Source organism: Diabrotica virgifera, chromosome 8 (genome assembly GCF_917563875.1).
Source record: "Diabrotica virgifera virgifera chromosome 8, PGI_DIABVI_V3a".
Taxonomy (NCBI): domain Eukaryota; kingdom Metazoa; phylum Arthropoda; class Insecta; order Coleoptera; family Chrysomelidae; genus Diabrotica; species Diabrotica virgifera.
The window spans coordinates 75,280,963-75,303,203 of NC_065450.1; the positions used below are offsets into that span (position 1 = coordinate 75,280,963).

Sequence of the window (22,241 nt, forward strand, 5' to 3'; positions counted from 1 at the left end):
ACAATATATTTTATATTAACAATAGGTAATCTATACCTAATCCTCCAAAATCATAAGCGACAAATTAGAAAAAAAGAGATAAATAACCTCCAGTTGCACAAAAAAACGAGGAAGCAAAAAGTAGCAGATAGAGAATAGTTTAAGAAAGAATGTCAAATAAAGTAGTGAGAAAAATACGCATGTAGGTAAATGCATTTTCGCGGTAAATAGGTAAACACGTTTACAATGTGGACATTTAGAAAAGTGTTATGGATTTCATGGGTAGATAGATTCACTAATGTGTTAAGGAGAATAGGCAGAGACAGGGAAATCGAAAACACAATAAAAGATAGAAAATTGCAATATCTCGGACATGTCATGGGAGACGAACGATATAACTTCTTGAGACTCATAATTCAAGGAAAAATAGAGGGTAGAAGGAGCGAAGGAAGGAGACCCGTTTCCTGGTTGAAGAACCTGAGAGAATGGTTTGGTTGCAGCCCAAGGCAACTGTTCAGAGCAGCTGCCTAGATGATCAAAATAGTTATGATGATTGCAAACCTTCATCGCGGAGATGATACTTAGAGAAGAAGAACGTAAATGCAACGAATTAGTATGTAAGCCAGCAAAATCTTTCCAAAAATTCTTCCGAATATTGAATAAATTCAGAAGGATGTTAAACCTTTGAACAAAGAATTTGCAAATATGCCTAAAGAATAGAGAAATATATTAGAAATATGGACCGGATTCTTCAAATGAAATATTCAATAGAAAACAAATGACTGAAGTAAGAAAACAACCTTTAGCAGACGAAAAAGACTAGCTACCGATGGACTGAAAAACAGCAATTCACCCAGCTCAGATAAGATCTCTGCACAATTAAAGAAAAATTAAGACCTCAAATAAAATCCATACCTCTGTTTTCCCTCCGCTGGAATTATATATTTCGGCAGTAGCCTCTATGACCGTCCTGATAATCCATCTTTATGATGAATTCAGATATGATGACACCAGAACTAATCTTCACTGAGAAGATTAACACAATTATACCATTTAGAGAACAGAAGGTCCCAAATATTAATGGGGACTTAATATGGTTCACTGATGGATATAAAACTGCGCATGTTACTGGATCAGGAGTCTTTGGGCCAACATGCAACTATAATAAATCTTACAGCCTAGGTCAACATATAACGGTGTTCCAGGCTGAAATTTTTGATTTCGTAACCTGCATTGATGAATTCATTGATAAAGACCCTAAAGCTAAGAGAATCGACATTTACCCAGATAGCCAATCGCCTGTTCTGACTATAAAGAATCCACTCGACAAATCAAAACTGGTGAGAAACTGCAAAGATCTCCTCAACAACCTGGAAAAAGACAATAAAGTGTCTTTAAGATAGGTGCCGGTCATGAAGGAGTGCATGGGAACGAACGAGCAGATATGTTAGCGAATCAAGGCTCCAGAGGAAATTTTGAAGGCCCAGAACCTTTCTGTAGAATCACTAAAGATGCTACTAAAAAAGAGGTTCAGTAATGACTGAACAAGAATCATCAATAGAAATGGAAAACCACTCAAGGGCAAATCCAGACTAAAAAAATCAAGAATGATGATAAAAAAATTTAGATCAAAACGAAGAAAAAATGCACCGTTATCATTATAAAGCGTCAATTACACCAGAGTATCAATATTAAAATGAATTTATATACATAAAATACATAGTTAATTATAATACGAAGTGCATAAATCGATGCATAAAAAATGCACCGTTATCATTATAAAGCGTCAATTACACCAGAGTATCAATATTAAAATGAATTTATATACATAAAATACATAGTTAATTATAATACGAAGTGCATAAATCGATGCACATAAATTCATAATTTTATTAATGTCCCAATTATATTTTAATTATATTTTCCAGATCCTAAAAATAACCGAAATATCATTAAAAGATTTGTATATAAAGGATTGTGACAGAAAGGGAAGACCTAGTTGAGTTACACTTGTCATAATATACTCGTATTTTATAGTAGAAGAGAATTTAGCAATTATTTTTTAAAAATGATGGTACGTATAACAAATGGTGTCCTAATTTTTATAGTAAAATGTGTAGAATCTTGTGATATATTTATTCGTAATTCATTTTTCAGTTAAACATAGTCCTGGCATCATTAATAGCATATTTTTTTAATTATCCGTATCACAATAGTTATTTATGAAACATTTCGTGAAGTATGCTTTTTGCAAACGCACGCGATTTTTAGAGTAAGGGCGACAACGGAGCGAGTGCTATACATCGCCTAAGTTCGCAAAATATTTTATCTACGATAAACAAATAAAAAAACTGTAACTCTTCGTTACCGGAATTCATTTCTAATCTGCAATTTTTAGAACTTTAACATTTAAAAATCCTAACTACTTTCAAACCACAAAACTGTCAAACATTTTGTTGTAAGTCATTGCTCATATTGTCATCACCATGACAACGCGAAAGTTAAGGATATTTGATTATATGAAAGTGTGCCAAAAAATCCATTGAAAGTGTGCGAAAAAGTAAATCTCATTTAAAATACATTATTACATCACGCACACTTTAAACCCTTCACGCACTGCTATCTATAATGACAGTTTTCACAAACTAAAAACTTATACATAATATGACAGAGTAGATAAAATAGTTTTGTTGTCATTATTTTATTGTCTTTTTATAATTAAATATTTATAATTATAATTAAAGGTTTATTATAATTATAATTAAAATATTATTTATTTTTTATAATTAATGTTTAATTATAATTTAATTATAATAATTAATTACTTAGTCTTTTTGAACCACTAAAAATGGAATTTTATTTTTACTTACATATTCGTGGCAGTACGCAGTATATTCTTGCCGTTTCTTCTTCTTTTTCGGATTCAAATCCACTAATGGATGTTAGCAATCACATTTTCCATTAACTCTCTGTTTCTTGCAATATATATCAGAGATTGTATGTCGTTAATCCCTGTCCATTGTATCACATTTCGGAGCCACGTTATTTCCTTCTTTTTTTTGTTTGCCGTTTACCACATTTTAATCGCCACTTCTTATATATTGTTGTGATCTGCTTTCTATTACATACTTTTATTTTAATTAGTATTTATTTAATTAATTATTGAATTGACGCAAATCATACAAAAAAAAATTAAGAAAAAATCTCAGGGTGCCTTTTTGTCATAAAAAAATAACTAAATTATCTTAGGTTATACTTATCCTTTCTCGTGGCTTCAGTATCTCTTAGTTGATCCTTATCGGGATAAAATAGGAAAAGGAAATAAATAGAAAAATCATAAATAAGCACATACAAATACCTTTATTATCAAAAGCAATGCTCTGAAAATCTATCAATTAAATCCTGTGGGCATAATTGTCCAAATGAAACTTTTACCATATAATTAATCTAATTCAAACAAATATTTATCGCTTTGTTCCTGATACTATTAATAAAATAAGCTCAACAAACAAATTTAGGTATTTGCAAAACTACTTATACTTCCTATTAAATTTTTGAAATGTTGGAATCTTAATTCATATGCTTTTACGCAAAATTTTTAACTTTTGATTATAAAGTACATCTATCACATAAGTTATTGACTGACCTTTTTGATTCACACACAATGATGTCTCCTCTTGACCCAAACAGCTCTTCCTTGTTGATTATATTAGGCTACCAATCAAAGCCCTCTCCGTTCTCAGCAAACAATCCAGCAGCATACCAGCAACGATTTCTCCAAAACACAAGCCAGGCCGCTTTTGACCAGTACTCGTTCAATAAACTCCAAAACTCTCTCCTCTCTTTCTCTCAACAATAATCTCCTTAGACCCAAGTATCTTTTTTACTTGGTGTCACAAATAATTTTAATAACAATAATTCTTGTAACTTACTCTCTTGGACTTTACAGAATCAAAGAGGTATTTCTTCTCGATTTGATTTGTCTCTCGTTCCACTTTTCAGCTACTCTCACTTATCAAACACAACCACTAGTACTTGCTTCTGAACTATCCGCGAAAACTTTTCGACTGCCCTTCTCGGATGTCGACCACACAATAATATTTCTTTTCCAAACTGTCTCAACATTCAAACTTCCCTTTCCCCATTCCAAATTGCCAAGCCAATCAGAAATATTTCTCTTTCCACATTTCACTTTTTCATTCGAAAAACCCAGGCATTCTTTCAAACAATACTTCTACTCATCCTAATCACTTTCCGGAAATTATACAAATATGCTTATGCTTAAATAAACAGACTTAAAATTCAAAATCTCTCTACCTTTATTTTCCTAAAAACTAATAATTACAGCTACCTGTGGATCTTACCTTTCCCGTTACAAAAAATCTTTTTAAATTATAATCCGAAATAAATTGTACTTTCACTTCACTTCATTTACAAATGTCTTAAGTCTTCAGGGAAGAACTCATTACGGATAGACCCACTGCGTAAAAGCTACCTTCTACTAAATAGTTACAAATCAATATACAGGGTGTATCAAAGTTATGTGCCCGCGTTATAATTAAAAAAATTAAAATTTTTACTCTATCTTTGATTGATAAATTGATACACAATAATACATTAAAGATTTTCACAGCTTCTTTCACTTAACCCTTCTCTCCAGTTCTTTCTGTCTTGCCAGTCCCCTTCCTGTAGATTTCTTCTGTCCATTGCTTCATCCACTTCATCTCTGAAGGATCTTCGGGGTCTGACTCTCTTCCTTCTTCCTATCGAGCTCCACTCTGTCATTCTGTTTATCAAAAGATTTTGGTCTGCTCTTCTGACATGTCCGTACCAGGTTAATCTCTTCTGTTCGATGTAGTCTATTATATCTGAGTTCATTACTGGGGCGTAACAGAGGGCCCCCCCCCCCCAAGCTTCATGCTGCGTTCAAGCTTCTTGTCGTCTAATATATGTAAACATGTGTTATTGTTATACTATTTTGCGCATACATACGCAACGTTTTTTAAGCAATGCAGTATTTAAAATGAAGTTGCCCGTCAGATAGATACAATGTATCGTATGTACGTATTGTATGTATTAATAATATTGTATATAGGGTGAGGCAGATAAAGGGCCTATTAGAAGTATCTCGAGAACTAAAGGTAACTGAATTATGAAAATTGGAATAAGGGGGTTTTGAAGACTGGTCTATTTAATGAAAATATTTTCATCTACTTGGTACTTCCGGTTATACCGGAAGTTGCTTATAACTTCGTTTTTTTAAATGGGACACCCTATATATTTTAACATTTTTGAATTCTCCTCGATCTCGTCTTTCTTAAAATATAATGTTTTGTAACATTATACAGGGTAGGTTAAAAGATAATTACGTTTTCTTATTAATTTCGTAGCAATATTCACACCCTGTAGGATTGTAGTAGTTTGACATAATGAACTCTATTTATGTTCAAATGATTTTTGATATAGTCTGCTATTGCTAACGATTATTAGTATAGCTAAATTTTTAATTTTATTATACAGGGTGGGTCTAAACTCCGAATGAGTATTTTCTGAGTTTTCTTAAATGGAACACCCTATATATTAGTATTGTAATGGAATGATATTTCATGGTACTTTTTTATTTCTTAAGCATTACCTATACCTAACTGCTTTAATTTGTGCTTAATTGTTAACCGCACCAACAATCTTAACTTCGATGGTATTTTGACAGTTCAACCATTATTGGCAATTTTAAGTATCAGTCTAGATTAATATGTATTTATTTTCAAAAAATTATTTAATATTGAATATTTTCACGGCCAACCTAATACAATTTCACATATTTTGTGTTGCAATTAATGTTTTGCTTGAATCACCAATAACTCACAAATTAAAGCAGTTAGGTATAGGGAGTGCTTAAGTAATTAAAATGTACTATAAAACAACATTTCATTACAATACTAAAATACATTCCATTTAAGAAAACTCAGAAAATACTCATTCCGAGTTTCGACCAACCTTGTATACTAAAACGAAAAATTTAACTATACCAATAATTCCTAACAATAGTAGGCTATATTAAAAATCATTTGAACATAAATAGAGTTTATTATGTCAAACTGCTACAAGCCTACAGGGTGTGAATTTTGCTGCGAAATTAATATGAATACGTAATTATCTTTTAACCTACTCTGTATAATATTACAAAACTTTATATTTAAAGAAAGAAGAAATCAAGGAAAATCCAAAATGTAAAAATATACAGGGTGTCCCATTTAAAAAAACGAAGTTACAGTCAACTTCCGGTATAACCGGAAGTAGCAAAGAGACCAAAATACTTTCATTAAATAGTTCACACCTCAAAACCCCTGTATAACAATTTTCATGATTTTCTTACCTTCAGTTCTCGAGATATTTCTAATAGGCCCTTTATCTGCCTCACCCTGTATATTCGCTGATAATAGTGCACGAAGAAAGTTGTTCATCTCATAGAATAAAACAACAGTCGGAAAAATGAAAGAATACCCATGAACGAACATATAAAACACGCTGTATTTTCCTGTCACCGTGTCACAAACAAAATTGCCCAGCGCAAGTACATGTAATAATAATTATTACAATTACTTGCGATGGCCAATTTTTTGTGTGACACGGTGACAGGAAAATACAGCGCGTTTTATATGTTCGTTCATGGGTATTCTTTCATTTTTCCTACTGTATGTAATAATATAGTCGTTTATTAATTTTCTTTCTATTTTATTCTATACCAATAAAGATGAAAAATGTAAGTTGTCATAAACAGTGCATGCATGCACTAATAGCCCAGTAAAAGACGGTCTTGGAGTGTAATTATCAGTAGTAATTGCACAAGAGCTCTGAAATTATTGAATTTTTCCCGAGTGACACTTTGACAGTTTTAATTTCACGAGCCGAAGGCGAGTGAAATTATGTCAAAGTGTCACGAGAGCAAAAATTCTATATTAATTTCAGAGGTCGAGTGCAATTTGTTGCGATTATTTCTTGAATAAAACTGTTCAAAACCAAAATTTTATTGTAATTTATTTATATAAGTACCATTAAACACACAGTTTTTATAAATATTTGACGATTGAAAGTCATCACTTTTATAATTTTTAAAGCATTAATTGTCATTAATGTCACTGAATGTATTTTTTCGTAGCAACGAAAGGCACCTGACGTAATATACCTAACGACGGGAGATTATCAAAAATTATCCATTTAATTCAGATTTCTGTAGATTTATATTGGTCAGAATCTCCTATGAATGAAATAATCAGCGTCACGACGTATTTGATTCTGCTTATCCTCCACTTCAAAGTGAAAATATACGTTATAAGAAAAATATACGTTTAAAATAAGTCCGGAAATTGAAAAATTTATTAATTATAAACAACTTTTGTTCTATAGAGTTTCTTTATCTAAGTCAATACTTTTCAAGTGACTTGCGAGTGAAAATGTTTATTTTTCAACAAAAAAACCACGTATTCAGGCGAATTTTCGCAAATAACTCAAAAAATAAGTCTTTTGTCGAATTAAGTATTATCGAAAAATTATCGAAAAAATATTTTAGCAAAAATGTAGCTTATAAAAAACCAAAAAAAAAATGGTGTACCTATTCATGAAGTCTATCGACACAGTAAAAGAAAAGTTGTAGCTCATGAAAAATTGTTCTTATTCGTTCAATTTCAAATCGAATATTTCAACGTAAAATGACCAACAAACAAAGCACTTTTCGGGGAAAGCTCATTAAAACTTTTTTTACTGTTTAAAAAAGAGCTTTATTTTTATTTTTTATAGCATATTATAGCAAGCTTCTAGCATCAAAACTAAGCGAGTTAAGCTCAAAATAAAATTGGCCCCATTTTTGCTAAAAAAAAACGTGAAGATCGCCCCCAAATTTTTTTTAAATCTCAAAGAGTATAGATGTGTAGGTATTGCTTTTATAAATATTTTGGATTTATTTGGTTTTTCTGTAAGACAAAAATTGGTTAAGGTATGGCTCTTCAAAATTTCCATTCACTTGTAATTAGTGACTCGTTAGATTCCTTTCAAATAAAACCCATTCAAAAATATGCACTTTGAACCGGTGAAACTTACAGGTCAAATAAAAAAAAAGTTAATTAATTTGTAAATCGGTAATGGTTAGTTTCATTTCGGTTAGATTGGGTGAGTTGATAGGGGGAGATTTTCACATTTTTTTTTAACAAAAAATGCTTTAACTGTATTTTGAACGGAACTCGCTTAGTTTTGGTAATAGAAATTTATAAAAGAGTAAAAATACCTAACACTTTTTTTAAACGCTTTTAAAAAGTTTTTATTATGAGTTTTCCCCGAAAAGTGCTTACTTTTTTGGTTATTTCACGTTGAAATATTCGATTGGGGAATTTGACAAATAAGAACAATTTTTCATGAGCTATAAATTTGCATTTACTTGGTCGATAGACTTCATTTTTGTATCAGCTACATTTTTGCTATTTACGAATATTTACTTTTTGAGTTATTTGCTAAAAACCGCCTGTAACGTGCTTTTTTTGTTGAACAATGTTGAACATTTTCACTCGTAAATAACTCTAAAAGTATTGACTGGACCACTTCGGTTGTAACATTGAAAATTACATGGTATCGCCGTATTTCACGTTCATTTACTGGATTATAACACATATAAGTTTTTATTACACATGTCGCATTTAGTAATTTTTTAAAGGGGGGGCATTTCCAATTCTGCGGGGAGCCCGACGGATTTTGTTACGCCACTGGTTCATTTCCTCTCTTCTTGTTACTCTGCAGCTTCTCCTTGGTAATTCCATCTCTGTTGCTCTTATTTTGTTTTTGGTTTTCTTATTTATTGTCCAATTTTCAAACCCATAAATAAGAATACTTCCTGTCATGGTATTATATTATTTTTCTTTTTGTTTTTACCTAAATACTTGTACTCGTCTGTTCCTTTAATTTTTTTACCTTCGTCCATTCCCAGCTGTTTTATTTCTGTATTCTCCATTGTTAGGTATTCAGTTTTCTTCTAATTTATTTCCATCCCATTCTTAGTCTATTCCTGTTCCAGTTTTCTTCCAGTATTCCAGTATTCATCATAAAACTGAGGCCACCTTCGTCTTGTGCGATCACAATTTGTAGTGCTGGTTTAACCTCACGTCGGGCCCTGGGCACTAGAGATTTAGGGGCCCCCTTCATTGCTATTCGTTGTAAATTTTTTTAACAAAAAAAACACATGCATTAGTCTGCATTAACTATAAACGTTTATTGTATAACCCATACATTTTTAAAAATTTAAACCAAACGAGAAAAATAGCAAACGTAAAAAATATTCCAAAAAATACGTTTAAAAATATAAAAAAAAACAGACAGTTCTACAGAACAACACATGACAAACAAAAAAACATATTCTAAAAAATATATAAGACAAAAATTAGCTCACTTTTTTTCTTGACTAGGCATTAGCAAACTGCCATATCAAAATTCATTTGCTCCACTTCTTCATTTTTAGAGTACGATAGTGATAATGCGTCTAGGTTTTCTTGATCCTTTGACCTTCAATATAATATGAATCTTTATTCTTTTTAAAGCCAAAAAAGACCGCTCGCCTGACGCATTAGAAATTGGTATCGTCAAATAAACTTGCAGTAAAGTTAAAAATTGGCAAAAGTTGCCTTTACATTCTGGATGACACCAAATTTTCAAATGGTTATTGAAATTTTGGCATAACGTTATATTATAATAAATAATTTCATTATGCAAGTTCTCTTTGTTTCACTTTCAACTGCTTCATCGAAAAATATTTTTTTTTTTTTGTTTTTTGAATGCCAATTCTATAGAATATGTTTGAGATTATTGCCTTCACAAAAAAATATTTTTGGCTTCTAGTTCAATTTCGCATAATTTATTTCTTACGTCTCCAACAAAGCTCAAATGTCATTAATTCTACTCCAATTGACACGTCCAAGTCCACAATTTCTAACGTTTTGCTTGTTGCATTCACTTGTTTAAAAATCCAAGTTAACTTGTCTCAAAGGTATCCATTTTATTATGCAGCGCCTAATCTTCACTTCTAACTGCTGATTTTTTGTTTCTATTATTGTTTAACTGAAAAAATATGTTTGATGGATCCGTAGTTTTTATTGCAGCGTCAAAAGTTTCTACATGTTTTGTTTTCATCGCTTCCAGGAATTCATTGCAAGTTTGGTCAGTGAACTAACTGAACCTTTTTCTTTATTCGCATTCCGCTGTAAATGCTGAGCTAAGAAGTTGTCAAAAGTTGTCTTAAGTATACAAGACAACTTAAGTAATTTCCCTTATGACGACTCGTTAAATTCTCATGGGATCAACGAAAAGCTAGTCCTTGAGAAGCAAGTAATTTAATGGTGACAACATCTCTTCGTAAGTCTTAGGACCTTTACTCAATAGTCAGCTTCGCGTTCTACTTGCTCTTTCAAGCCAGCGTCTATAACTCCAATTTAACTGATGATCCAACTAACTCCAACTGATGATCTTGTTATTAATGTAACCATAGAGTTCAGATGAAATTTACTTTCTACGTGAGATTTGAGTAAACTATTCAAATATTTCTAGTGGGTAAAATATATCCAAAATCAGTTAAACTACTTTTTTTTTCAATTTAAATTAATTTGCATGGGTAGCAATAAACAGCTTTAACACTTCTCTTCGCCTCCATTGGGTTTTACTCTATAAGAGTTGATTTTATTTAATCTTCTATAATAAGCTTTGTCTCCTGCTTCATACATTTTTTTTACAATTTTCTAAGGAATCGCTCTTTGGTTTAAAAGTTGTCACAGTTCTTATTTATCAGTCTTAAAATCAGACCATATCGAAATCGCAGGTATTTCGTAGTCTTTTTCTCTATTTAAAAAAATATTGTCCTCGATTATTTAGCGGACTTTAATTTGTTATTAATAAAATTAAGTGTGCCTACGGGCCCCTGGGCGCTTGCCCCAAGCGCCCAATGGATAAAACGGCACTGATTATTTGGTCGTCAGCAAAACTTAGAGTATCTAGATATTCGTTCCTTACTGGTATACACGTTATTTTGTACTTTCTTTTCCATGGTTTCAGGGTTTTTCCAGGAATATTTTAAAGGGTAGGGGATGTGGAGAAGCTCTGTAGCAGTCACTTTGTCGTCTTAAATTAACTGCATATTCAATCGACCGTTTTGACAGCTACTTTGTTATTCTTCATCGTGTTTCAGTAGGTTTGTAGGTATGTCTTCAATGCCATTTTTGATCTGTTACTTTTTATCTATTTGGCGATTTTCTTATTTCGTTTTCAGCTATATATCTGCAACTACTGTTTTTAACTTTTATATGTATTTTGTCTGAAGTTCCTCAGCGTTTTTCATGCCTCCCTTGCATTTGCTATTAATATCTTCACATTTTTTTGGCCAAAATTGGGTCATTCTGCTCATTAATTTTTTTTTCTTACGTCTGCCTGATCTATACACTTCTCTTTTCTTGATTTTATGTGGTCAGCCGCTTTTGGCAAACTTTCTTCTTTTCTTTAGTTTTCTGTGTTTGTTGTCCACCATTATGGTTTTTGTTTTTATAATTTATTTGGTCATTTTACCTTCCAATGGTTTTTTGCTGCTAGGTGTATTTGTTTAGTACAGAATATGTGTTCATATCCGTTCTTCATTTGTTCTTCTTTGTATATTTTTCATTTTTGACTCTATTCTCAATTTATAAAGCAAATAAATCTCAATATTAAATATTAATCTTTCAAAGTTTCTGTAAATGGTGTGTTCTCTTTTGTTTATACTCAAACCAATGGCATCCCTCAAGGTTCAGTGTTAAGCCCTACCTTATTTAACCTCGGCATAAGTGATCTTTGTTTTAATTTACTATCTCCTACCAAATATGTAGCTTATGCAGATGATTTAATATTATATTGTCACGGTCGTTCAGCTTCCACTATAGTTCTAAAATTTTGCAAGCGGCCATAAACATAGTAATCTCTCGGACCCACTCTTTGGGACTAACTTTATCCCTCACAAAATCCAAAGTTATTAAATTTAGTAGACGGCCTCTAATGCCCCCTACACCTCTATTTATAAATGATTCACTTCTTCCCGTAGTTGATCATTGTAAAATACTGGGATTGACGTTTGACTCTCGCCTCTCTTGGAAGCAACATATTCTCAATTTAAAAAGTGCATGCCACAAAAGATTAAACATTCTTAAAACACTGTCTCACTATCACTGGGGTGCGGATGGAAAGTCGCTCCTTAAAGTATATAAAGCACTAATTCGCTCTAAATTAGATTATGGTAGTATTGCTTATATGTCTGATTCAAAGAGAGATCTGGATTCCTTAAACTCTATCCATAACACAGCCCTTCGACTATGTCTAGGTGCATTTCGTTCCAGTCGATCTGAAAGTGTCTACTGTGAAGCCAGTGAGCCTCCTCTCTGGATTAGACGGCAATATCTTCTTTCCTATGCTGCATCTGTCTCTTCTAACCCCCTTAATCCTGTATACCGTTTATTCACAACAACCTATACCACCCCCTTACCAATAATAAAACCTATATTTTCTATATTGTCCACAATAACAAGCGACATCAATTTTAGACTTACAAATCCCATCCCCTTTCATCGAATTCCTGCTTGGATTATGCAGACCCCTCAAACTAACACAAATTTAACAAAATTCAATAAATATGAAACACCTAAAGAACTCATGATAAAAGCTTTTTTTGAAATTATACACAATAACCACTTTGATCAAGTAATATACACCGATGCTTCCAAAAGTGATTTGGTGGTTGGCTGTTCAGTCACCTCTCAAAACAATCTCATTTGTGCATCTTTTATTCCTCTTCTGTGCAGCGTACATACTGGAGAATTATATAGTGTCTTACAGGCTGTTAAGAATATTAACCTCCCGAACTTAAATGTTGCCATTTGTACATACTCTCTAGCTTCCATTTTATGCATTCAGGAATTATTTACCGATCATCCACTAAGATTACATTTATATGGATTCCGTCTCACATTGGTATACCTGGCAATGAACTTGCAGATCAGCATGCTAAAACGGCTTCAAGAGATGCCACGTCAACAACCCACATCCAAATTTGTAAAGATTTGAAAACAGAAGCGTACAGATTCACATGGAGATTATGGCAAGCCCACTGGAGCTGCTTAAATACATCTTTACGTGCAATCCAGCCCTCAGTATTTACTTAAGCCACTTTACACTGGCCCCACAGGACTCTCTAGACAAGACCTTAGAATTATGAGAAGAATCCATATAGGCCACACCAAACTTACTCACGGCTTCCTGATGTCATCAGATATCCGGCCTATATGTTTAACATACCAGTGCCAACTTACCGTGAACCACATTATTACCGAATGTCATCAGTTCAGTGTAGTAAGACAACAGCTCAAACTCAAACCGCAGCTATGTGACATTCTAAGTGATACCAACCAGTTAGACAGAGTTCTTCAGTTTTTAAAAAAAATATCATTGTACCATAAACTTTAATTTTTTTTATGACATAACTTGTTAATGCTCTTTAATTATACCTCTTGTAATCTTGTTTGTAATCGTGAAATTATTTAAATATTTTTTTAGGGTAACAAGTTAATTTGTTTGATGATTTGCTTCGCCTGTATTTCACTGTATCTGATGGAATCTGTCGAGGCGAAAAATTATGACCCCAATCCTCCTCAACGTTCGCCTTCACCTCAAGAACGAGGTCGTTCACGTACCGTTCCAGCCCATCTGCAAAATCAAGGACAGAATGGTCACCAAAATGGGAACGGACAACAGAACGGAAATGGCCACACTAATGGTAATGGACAACAAAATGGTAATGGACATCATAATGGACGCCGTTAACAAATCAGTACTGAAAGGTCGTTTCTGAATTGGTTAATATTGTATATGACAAGGGCATAATAAAAATATTCTAAATTCTAGAAACTGCACAAATGTGTTCTTTTTTCTAAAACTACCTCCCTTTTTTCAGTTTTCCATCTAAATAAAATACAGGACTATTCAGAAATGGCGTATTTCTGAATTATTTATAAACAGGCATATGATAGATATTAATAATAATCTATCGCCTTTTAAAACCACAAGCGAAAAATTTAAACAACGGATGAGCATCCTTTAATTTCACGAAAAAACAGAAGAAGTAGATAAACAATAGTAGGCAGAGAATAGTTTAAGAAGGAATGTCAAATAAAGCAGAGAAAAATCTCTCTCTTGTCGTTTCCCCATTACTGAGGATCGTGATTTCTTCCAATATTCCTAACAATGTTTTTCCATTGGTCTCTATATTCAGCTGCTCTAAGAGCTTCGCAGAATGATATTCCAGCTAAATTCTTAATTTGGCTGGACCATATAGTTGGGGTGTAGGGGTTGTGTTATAGAGGTAGCACATTTTATCGAAACAACCACATCAAGCGTCATAGACGGGAGATGGTTCTTGATAACTGGTCCTCATAAGACAACTAACTCTCACTTATGGCTCCACGTGCCACACCCCGGGCAACTGCATTGGTCTGCAGGCTAAACTAAGTGAGGGTAGCCAGATATGGCGATAATTTCACTGAATGATTGCCGGTATAAGCAATCTCCCACTTACCGACCAACGGCTTCGGGCGAATGAGTTAGTAAGTGGTAGGGCACTCTTTTGTCCTGGGGTTGAGAAATCGACCTCGAAGGCGGATGAACAAAAAAAACGGTCAACGGCATAAGGATGTAGAAGGCAAGGGGAAACCACTACATTAAAGATCATATACGGATATCCCTAGTACAATTGTCATGGCTGTACAAAAAAGTAACTCTGTTACTGATCATGGATATCGGAGACCAAGATCCGGCAGGGGAGGCAAATCACAGATAGACCACAGGGCCTCTCAGGTCGATATCAAACGAAATCCCTGTGAAATACCCATCAGTAACACATCGCCCAAAAAGAAGACTAAAATCGACAAAAAGTGCATGAAGATAGGCACGTGGAATGTTAAGTCAATATACCAAGCAGGTAAAGTCCATAATGTCATTCAGGAAATGGAAAGACTTAACATAAAAATATTAGGACTAAGTGAGACCAGATGGCCCAATTCAGGTGACATATTAGTAGGCCAAACAAAGATATACTACTCTGGTAATGACAATGACCCAAATCACTGGAACGGAGTAGCGATATTAGTTGATTAAACCATCCAGAAATTTGCAACTGGCTTCTTACCCATCTCGGATAGAGTTATGATTGTAACACTCAAAACAGCCCAGTCTCGAGTCAATATAATTCAAGTATATGCTCCCACAGCAGATAAATCGGATGAAGAACTCGAACAGTTTTATAACGAATTACAACAAGCTTTAGAAGTAACCAAGTCTAGAGACGTTACAATAGTAATGGGAGATCTAAATGCAAAAATCGGTAGAGGAAGTCAAGGTGATTTTATTGGAAACTTTGGACTGGGCACTCGTAACGAGAGAGGAGAAAGATTGGCTCAATTCTGCCAAGAGACCGATTTTATTGTCACGAATACTTATTATGATCTGCCGACCAGGAGACTCTATACATGGAAATCACCAGCAGACAACCAACATAACGTCATAACGATACCGAAATTCCGTAACGTCTGCAAACGATACCGAAATTCCATAAAATCAGTAAAATCATACCCTGGAGCTGATGTGAGATCAGATCACAACCCAGTTGTAGGAAGGTTTAGAATTAATCTAAAGAAGCCTGTGGTTAAAACTAAAGTAGAGACGATACAAGTATCTCGTTTGAGAGATCCATCAACAAAAGAGCAAGCCACACTAAAAATTAAAGAAGAGCTCACCAAAATAGAAATTATTCCTACTGAAGATGCGAACAGGAAATGGCACATGTTAAAAGATGCTCTTATCCGCACATGTGAGACAACACTAACACCTAAACTAATTAAGAATAAAAATGAATGGATGACCGAGGAGATTCTAGATCTCATGGAAGCAAGGCGATCTTATAAAACCAAAGACAAAAACATGTATAATATTATACACACAGAAATAAGGAGAAAGATCAGAGAGGCAAAGGAAAGATGGTATAGTGACAGATGCGCAGAGATTGAACAGTTGGTAGAGAAACATGATAACTTAAACCTTCATAAGAAAATTAGGGAAATAACAGGCACAAATATTAAGAAAAAATCAAACATACTGCTGGATAAAAACGGCAAAATAATTATAGACGTCGGTGAAAGGCTTAAAAGATGGCAGGAATATATTCAAGAGCTATTTAAAGACGAACGGACTGAGATAGTACTAGAGCAGGAAAAGTTCGACAACGGCCCAGACATAACAGAAGATGAGGTATTAGAGGCGATAAAGCGAACAAAGAACAACAAGGCAACAGGTCCTGACCAAATACCTGTAGATATAATACGGTTAATAGAAGAACAGCAAATTGGAATATTGGTCGACTTATTTAATACAATATACAGTACAGGAATCATTCCCAGAGATTGGCTGCTGTCAACGTTCATAACACTGCCAAAAAAACCAAACGCAAAAGAATGCCAAGACCACTGGATAATAAGTTTAATGAGTCATACACTCAAAGTATTTTTAGAAATTATACACCGGAGAATACATAACAAACTGAGCAGGACATAAGCGACACGCAATTTGGATTTAGAAATGCAATGGGAACGAGGGAAGCCCTGTTCGCTGTAAATGTACTTGTGCAAAGGTGCATGGATGTTAATCAGCCAGTATATATGTGTTTCTTGGATTACAACAAAGCCTTCGATAAGGTCAGACATAACCGCCTTATCGAATTACTTGAAAAGAAAAACTTACATATGAGGGACATCAGGATCATTAGTGCTATCTATTATAATCAGATCGCTGTGGTAAAAGAGAACAACGCCTTTTCAAATGAAATACAAATTGAGAGGGGCGTCAGACAGGGCTGTGTCCTGTCTCCTACTTTGTTCAATTTGTATTCAGAGGAAATAATCCAGGAAGCACTAGAAGACCTAACCACGGGAATAAAAGTAAATGACCGACCAATCAATAATATACGGTTTGCCGACGACACTATTTTATTAGCCGAATGTCTTGAAGATTTACAACAAATGATTGACAGAGTGGTAGAAGTCAGCCAAGAAAACGGATTGTCCCTAAACACAAAAAAGACACAATTTATGGTAATCACAAAAGCTCAGCAGCGCCAAGAAAGCATAACAATACATGGAGAACAAATTAAAAAGGTTGAAAAATATAAATATTTGGGTACAATAATTAATGAAACTAATGAGTACACAGAAGAGATTAAAGCAAGAATAGGACAGGCAAGAAATGCTTTCAACAAACTGAAAAAAGTACTCTGTGGCAGGGACATTACAATTTCTTTAAAGATAAGACTTCTGAGATGCTAGGTGTTCTCCGTATTATTCTATGGGTTGGAGGCTTGGACATTAAAGAAGGATGTTTCGGACAGATTAGAAGCTTTCGAGTTATGGGCCTACAGAAGAATATTAAGAATAAGTTGGATGGATAGAGTCACGAACATCGAGGTGTTGAGAAGAATGGGAAAAGATAAAGAGGTTTTAAATACAGTTAAAGTCAGAAAACTACAATATCTGGGACATGTTATGAGGGGCGAGCGTTATAACCTGTTACAATTAATAATGCAAGGAAGAATACAGGGTAGAAGGAGTCGCGGAAGAAGACGCATCTCCTGGTTAAACAATTTGAGAGCTTGGTTTAATTGCACTTCTGCTGATCTCTTTAAAGCAGCGGTATCGAAAGTGCGAATTGCCGTGATGGTTGCCAACCTTCTTAGAGGAGATGGTACATAAGAAGAAGAAGAATATAGTTGGTGATTGTCCTCTTGTTTTTCTCCCCAGAACGTTTCAAGAAACAATTAATCTCTCCAAATTATCGTCAACTTTGCAAACCACGTGACAGAAGAATTGCAGAATTCGTTGCAGTCATATTGTGGATAGCCTTTTTTCTTAATCTCTAGTTGGTTTAGAATGGAAACGTTGTTTCTCCTATGATCTGTCCAAGTTATGCGCAGCATTCTTCTCCAGCACCACATTTCAAAGGCATCAATTTTTTGGCGCTCGCATGCACGAAGAATCCAAGTCTCTGCCCCTATAGAAATATTAGATAGATCTGTCTTTCCAAAACTTAGTTAGTCGACTCATCGCATCGACCATACCAATACGTCACCGAACTTCTGCTTCACAGTTACTATCACTAGTTATACTAGACATGAGATAGAAAAAGGTGTTTACTATCTGGTATTCCTGTAACAGAGAAAAACGCATGTAGGTAAATGCAACGAATAAGCAAGTAAAAGACTTTTTTCCAAAAACTTGAACATTGAATAAAATCAGAAATATGTGTAAACTTTGAACAAAGAATTTGTAAATACGGGCATATGCTTAAAGAATAGAGAAATATAAAATATTAAAAATATGGACGAAATTCTTCAAAAGGGATATTCGATTCGAAAAAATGAGTAAAGTAAGAAAAAATCCTCAGTAGACGAGACAAAACTAGCTGTCAATGAAGTGAAAATCAGCAACTCACCCAACTATTCTGCAATTAAACAGTTAAACGATGGGAAAGCAGCGGGTTCCGATAATATACAAGCAACACTACTTACACTGATGGACAACGTAGCAATAGCAATAATCACAAATATATTCAACAACATATACAACTCTGGAAAAATACCAACAGAATGGCTAAAGTCTAAGTTTATTGTACCAAAAAAACCAGGAGCCCAAGGAAACCGTACGATAAGCTTGATCAGTCATCTCCTAAAATTGTTCATAAAGGTAATCCATACGAGAATTTACTAGCTACGTGAAAGTCAAATTTCGCCCAATAGTTCGGGTCCATAAATGCTGTTGGTACGAGAGAGGCTTTGTTTTCAATAGAAGCCATATTCCAGAGATGCAGAGACGTCAATTACGACGTATACGCATGTCTGGTTGATTACGAGAAAGCGCTTGATCGAGTACAGTACGCCAAGATGATGCAAGTATTAAAAGAAGCAGAAATTAATAACCAAGATCTGAAAATAATTAAAAACCTTTTAGACCTGGATCCCGCGTACCAAAAAAGCTGATTAAAAAGTTGATTAATAGCAAGCTGAAGATTTGTTAATATATTAACGGTGTCTAGTCCGACAAACTTTGATGTATGGGAACACTGGAACAGGGGAAGTTTTAACTGTGGAACAGTTTAAAAATTTGGAACGTGAGATTACGAAAACGTTCCATGTATTTTGTTGAACAGAATTTCCAATTGATTTGTTACCATTTTATTAGACGCTCGTGCAAAAATCGGACTGCTATTTATCACCTGTCATAATTCCTGTCATTTGACATGTTCTACGTGTTCCACTCATTATAATGCCCATTTGGTGATAATAGCAGCCTGATTTTTGCATGAGAGTTTAATGAAAGGGTAACAAATCAATTGGAAGTTCTTTCGGACAAAATACATGTGACGTTTTCGTGGTCTGACCGTTCCAAATTTTTAACCTGTTCCACAATTAAAACTTCCTCTGTTCCAGTGTTCCCACATATTAAAGTTTGTCCGACTAGACGCCCTTAAGCTATTAACCAATTTTCAGCTTGCTATTTCGGATTTCGCAATTTTTAAATTTTTAATCGCTTATATGTCAAAAACTATAAATTTTAGAGAAAAGTCACTAAAGATCTTTTTTGTTTGGAATGATCCAAAAAACCTAAAAAAAATTTGTTCGACTAAAAAAGATTAATTTAAAAAAAGAATGTGTGTGTACTTTGTGCGCACGTAAGAAGATATTCTTCTATTATATAATAGGTAATTTAAACGAAGTAAATATACTTAAAAGGTTATTTGTACTTATTTTATTTAAAAATCAAACTAACTTTCTTATGTACCACTTTCAAAAAAGAAGAATATCTTCAATAATTATATAATAATATACTTACAATCATAAAATCTATAAAAAAAATAAAAAAATAATAACTTGCTTGGGGCTTGAACCCACTTCACGTCTACCGCGCTGTACGAAAGTTGACGTCATTTCAAACTGCACCAAACTCTCGTATACGTCATGTGGGAATATACACAAACTAAACGCTTACACCATAAATTTATATGAATTTAATAAAATTATTAGTTTGATTTTTGTCGAAATAAAATACAACAAAATATAGAGTAAGAAAACGATATATCAGATGAAGATTTGTAGAAAGTTTGTTCGTAATCAGATTATGTAAATTAAAGCGTTGCCTACTAATAGGTAACTACATTATTTTGTTTAGATTTTCCAAATAGATAGGTATTGAAATTAATTAGGTATTTCCAACTGAAACATTTAGAATTACGTACCTGCGGCTTTTCAAAACTATTTAAAAAGTCACTATAATTATAAATTTGATTTTATTTCTGTCCACACATCAATAAAAACATAATATTATACAATATTTTTGTTTACCGATAACCTCCATATTGAACAATTATTGACGGATCATTTCAAAATTTCAACACCCAATCAGAGCCCGTATAACAACTAATACCATACTGTCGGTGTGCGCATGCGCGCGGATCAATCAAATTTTACCCTCAATCGATTCGCCGCTAAAGAAGAATATCTTCAAAAAACAAAATAAAAGGTTTAAAAATTTTTGACTCACTTTTGGATCTGGCAAGATGCAAATTTATTAAAAGGGGTCCTTTTTGAGTTTGAGTAAGATTGTGCAAAAAATCCGAATCAGAATATTTTTCCTAGCGGATGCGCAGTGGTTTTCTGGACTAATAGTGAAACGTTTCTATTAAACATTATATCAAAAGTAAAGTAATTTCAGAGATTACTAGATCACGGGAGGAAATTCAACATGCTCTCAAAAATATGAATAATAATGGAACTCTGAAAAATATTGTATTTATATAGTAATAAAGTTTAAATAGATAAAAAAACAAACAGAACTTTACAGTAACAATTACATCAGTGTATGCAAAAAGTTTAAAAGATTCGGTTTAAAAAAACAAAAATAAAATCTAATTGTAAAACCTCTTTGTTGCAATACTAAATTAATAAACTAATTGAATCTGTCATTAAAAACTTGTGTATTATTTCATAATCATCATTATGTTAAAAAATCAGTGTTCTATATAATTTCATAATTTTATAGATTTCCCAATTAACTTTTAATTTAAAAAGGAAATATTTTTGGATTGTCCATATAAGATATAGTCCATTTACTCACGGTAAAATATTGCAAAACCTCCATATTTTAAAGAACCGCTTGGATTGACCTGAAATTTGGCATACACAAACACATACAGTCGGAAAAATGAAAGAATACCCATGAACGAACATATTTTATAAAACACGCTGTATTTTCCTGCCACCTTGTCACACAAAACATTGGCCAGCGCAAGTACATGTAATAATTATTATTACATGTACTTGCGGTGGGCAATTTTCTTTGTGACACGGTGACAGGAAAATACAGCGTGTTTTATATGTTCGTTCATGGGTATTCTTTAATTTTTCCGACTGTAGCTAACGTGTCAGAGAGAAAAAATAATATTAGAAAAGTGAAGTGAGTTTCACCCCTTCTCGGGGTAAAAAAATATACTTTCAAAACAAGTTCGGAAGTGGATAAACTGACTAATTCTAAACGACTTTTGTTTTATAGCATTTTTTCAGTAAGTCAAATACTTTTCGAAATGTTTGCGATTTAATATGTTCATTTTTCAACAAAAAATAACACGTTTTTAAACGGTTTTTTGCAAATAACCTGCAGCTCTTTCAAGAATAAGCACTTTGAACCGTTAAAATTTTCAGATCATATAAACAATACATATACGAGCAACTTGTGAGACGGTGACAATTAATTTTATTTGGGATGCTAATTAGGGTAATTTGTTATTTTCACGTTTTGTTACGTAAAAAAGAGACCAACTTTATTTTTATAGTCGACTCGCTAATCTGAGACACAACTGTATACACTAAAATCACAATAAAAATGCACTATATAGAAATAAATAAACCAGACACGTTGAATGTTCGAGGAGCACTCCCAAATCATGATTTGGGAGTGCTCCTCATTCTTGTTTATTTCTAGTGCATCTAGATCTTCTGACAGAAAAATATCACAGTTTTTTTAGTAATTAAACATGAGACAACTACTAATAAATGGACTGTGACTGTACGAGCGTGCCAATTTACTATCAATTTACTATCAAATGGACTATCCACAAAA

The 22,241-nt window shown here is 33.5% G+C and overlaps 1 protein-coding gene across 1 annotated transcript; it reads left to right on the plus strand.

Moving 5' to 3' along the window:
- The first annotated feature begins 1,983 nt into the window (after positions 1-1,983).
- Positions 1,984-13,944, plus strand: LOC126889688 (uncharacterized). The gene is made up of 2 exons (XM_050658205.1): positions 1,984-2,053; positions 13,585-13,944. The coding sequence occupies exons 1-2, from the start codon at positions 2,048-2,050 to the stop codon at positions 13,849-13,851; spliced, it is 273 nt and encodes a 90-aa protein (XP_050514162.1). The 5' UTR covers positions 1,984-2,047; the 3' UTR covers positions 13,852-13,944.
- The last annotated feature ends 8,297 nt before the right edge of the window (positions 13,945-22,241 follow it).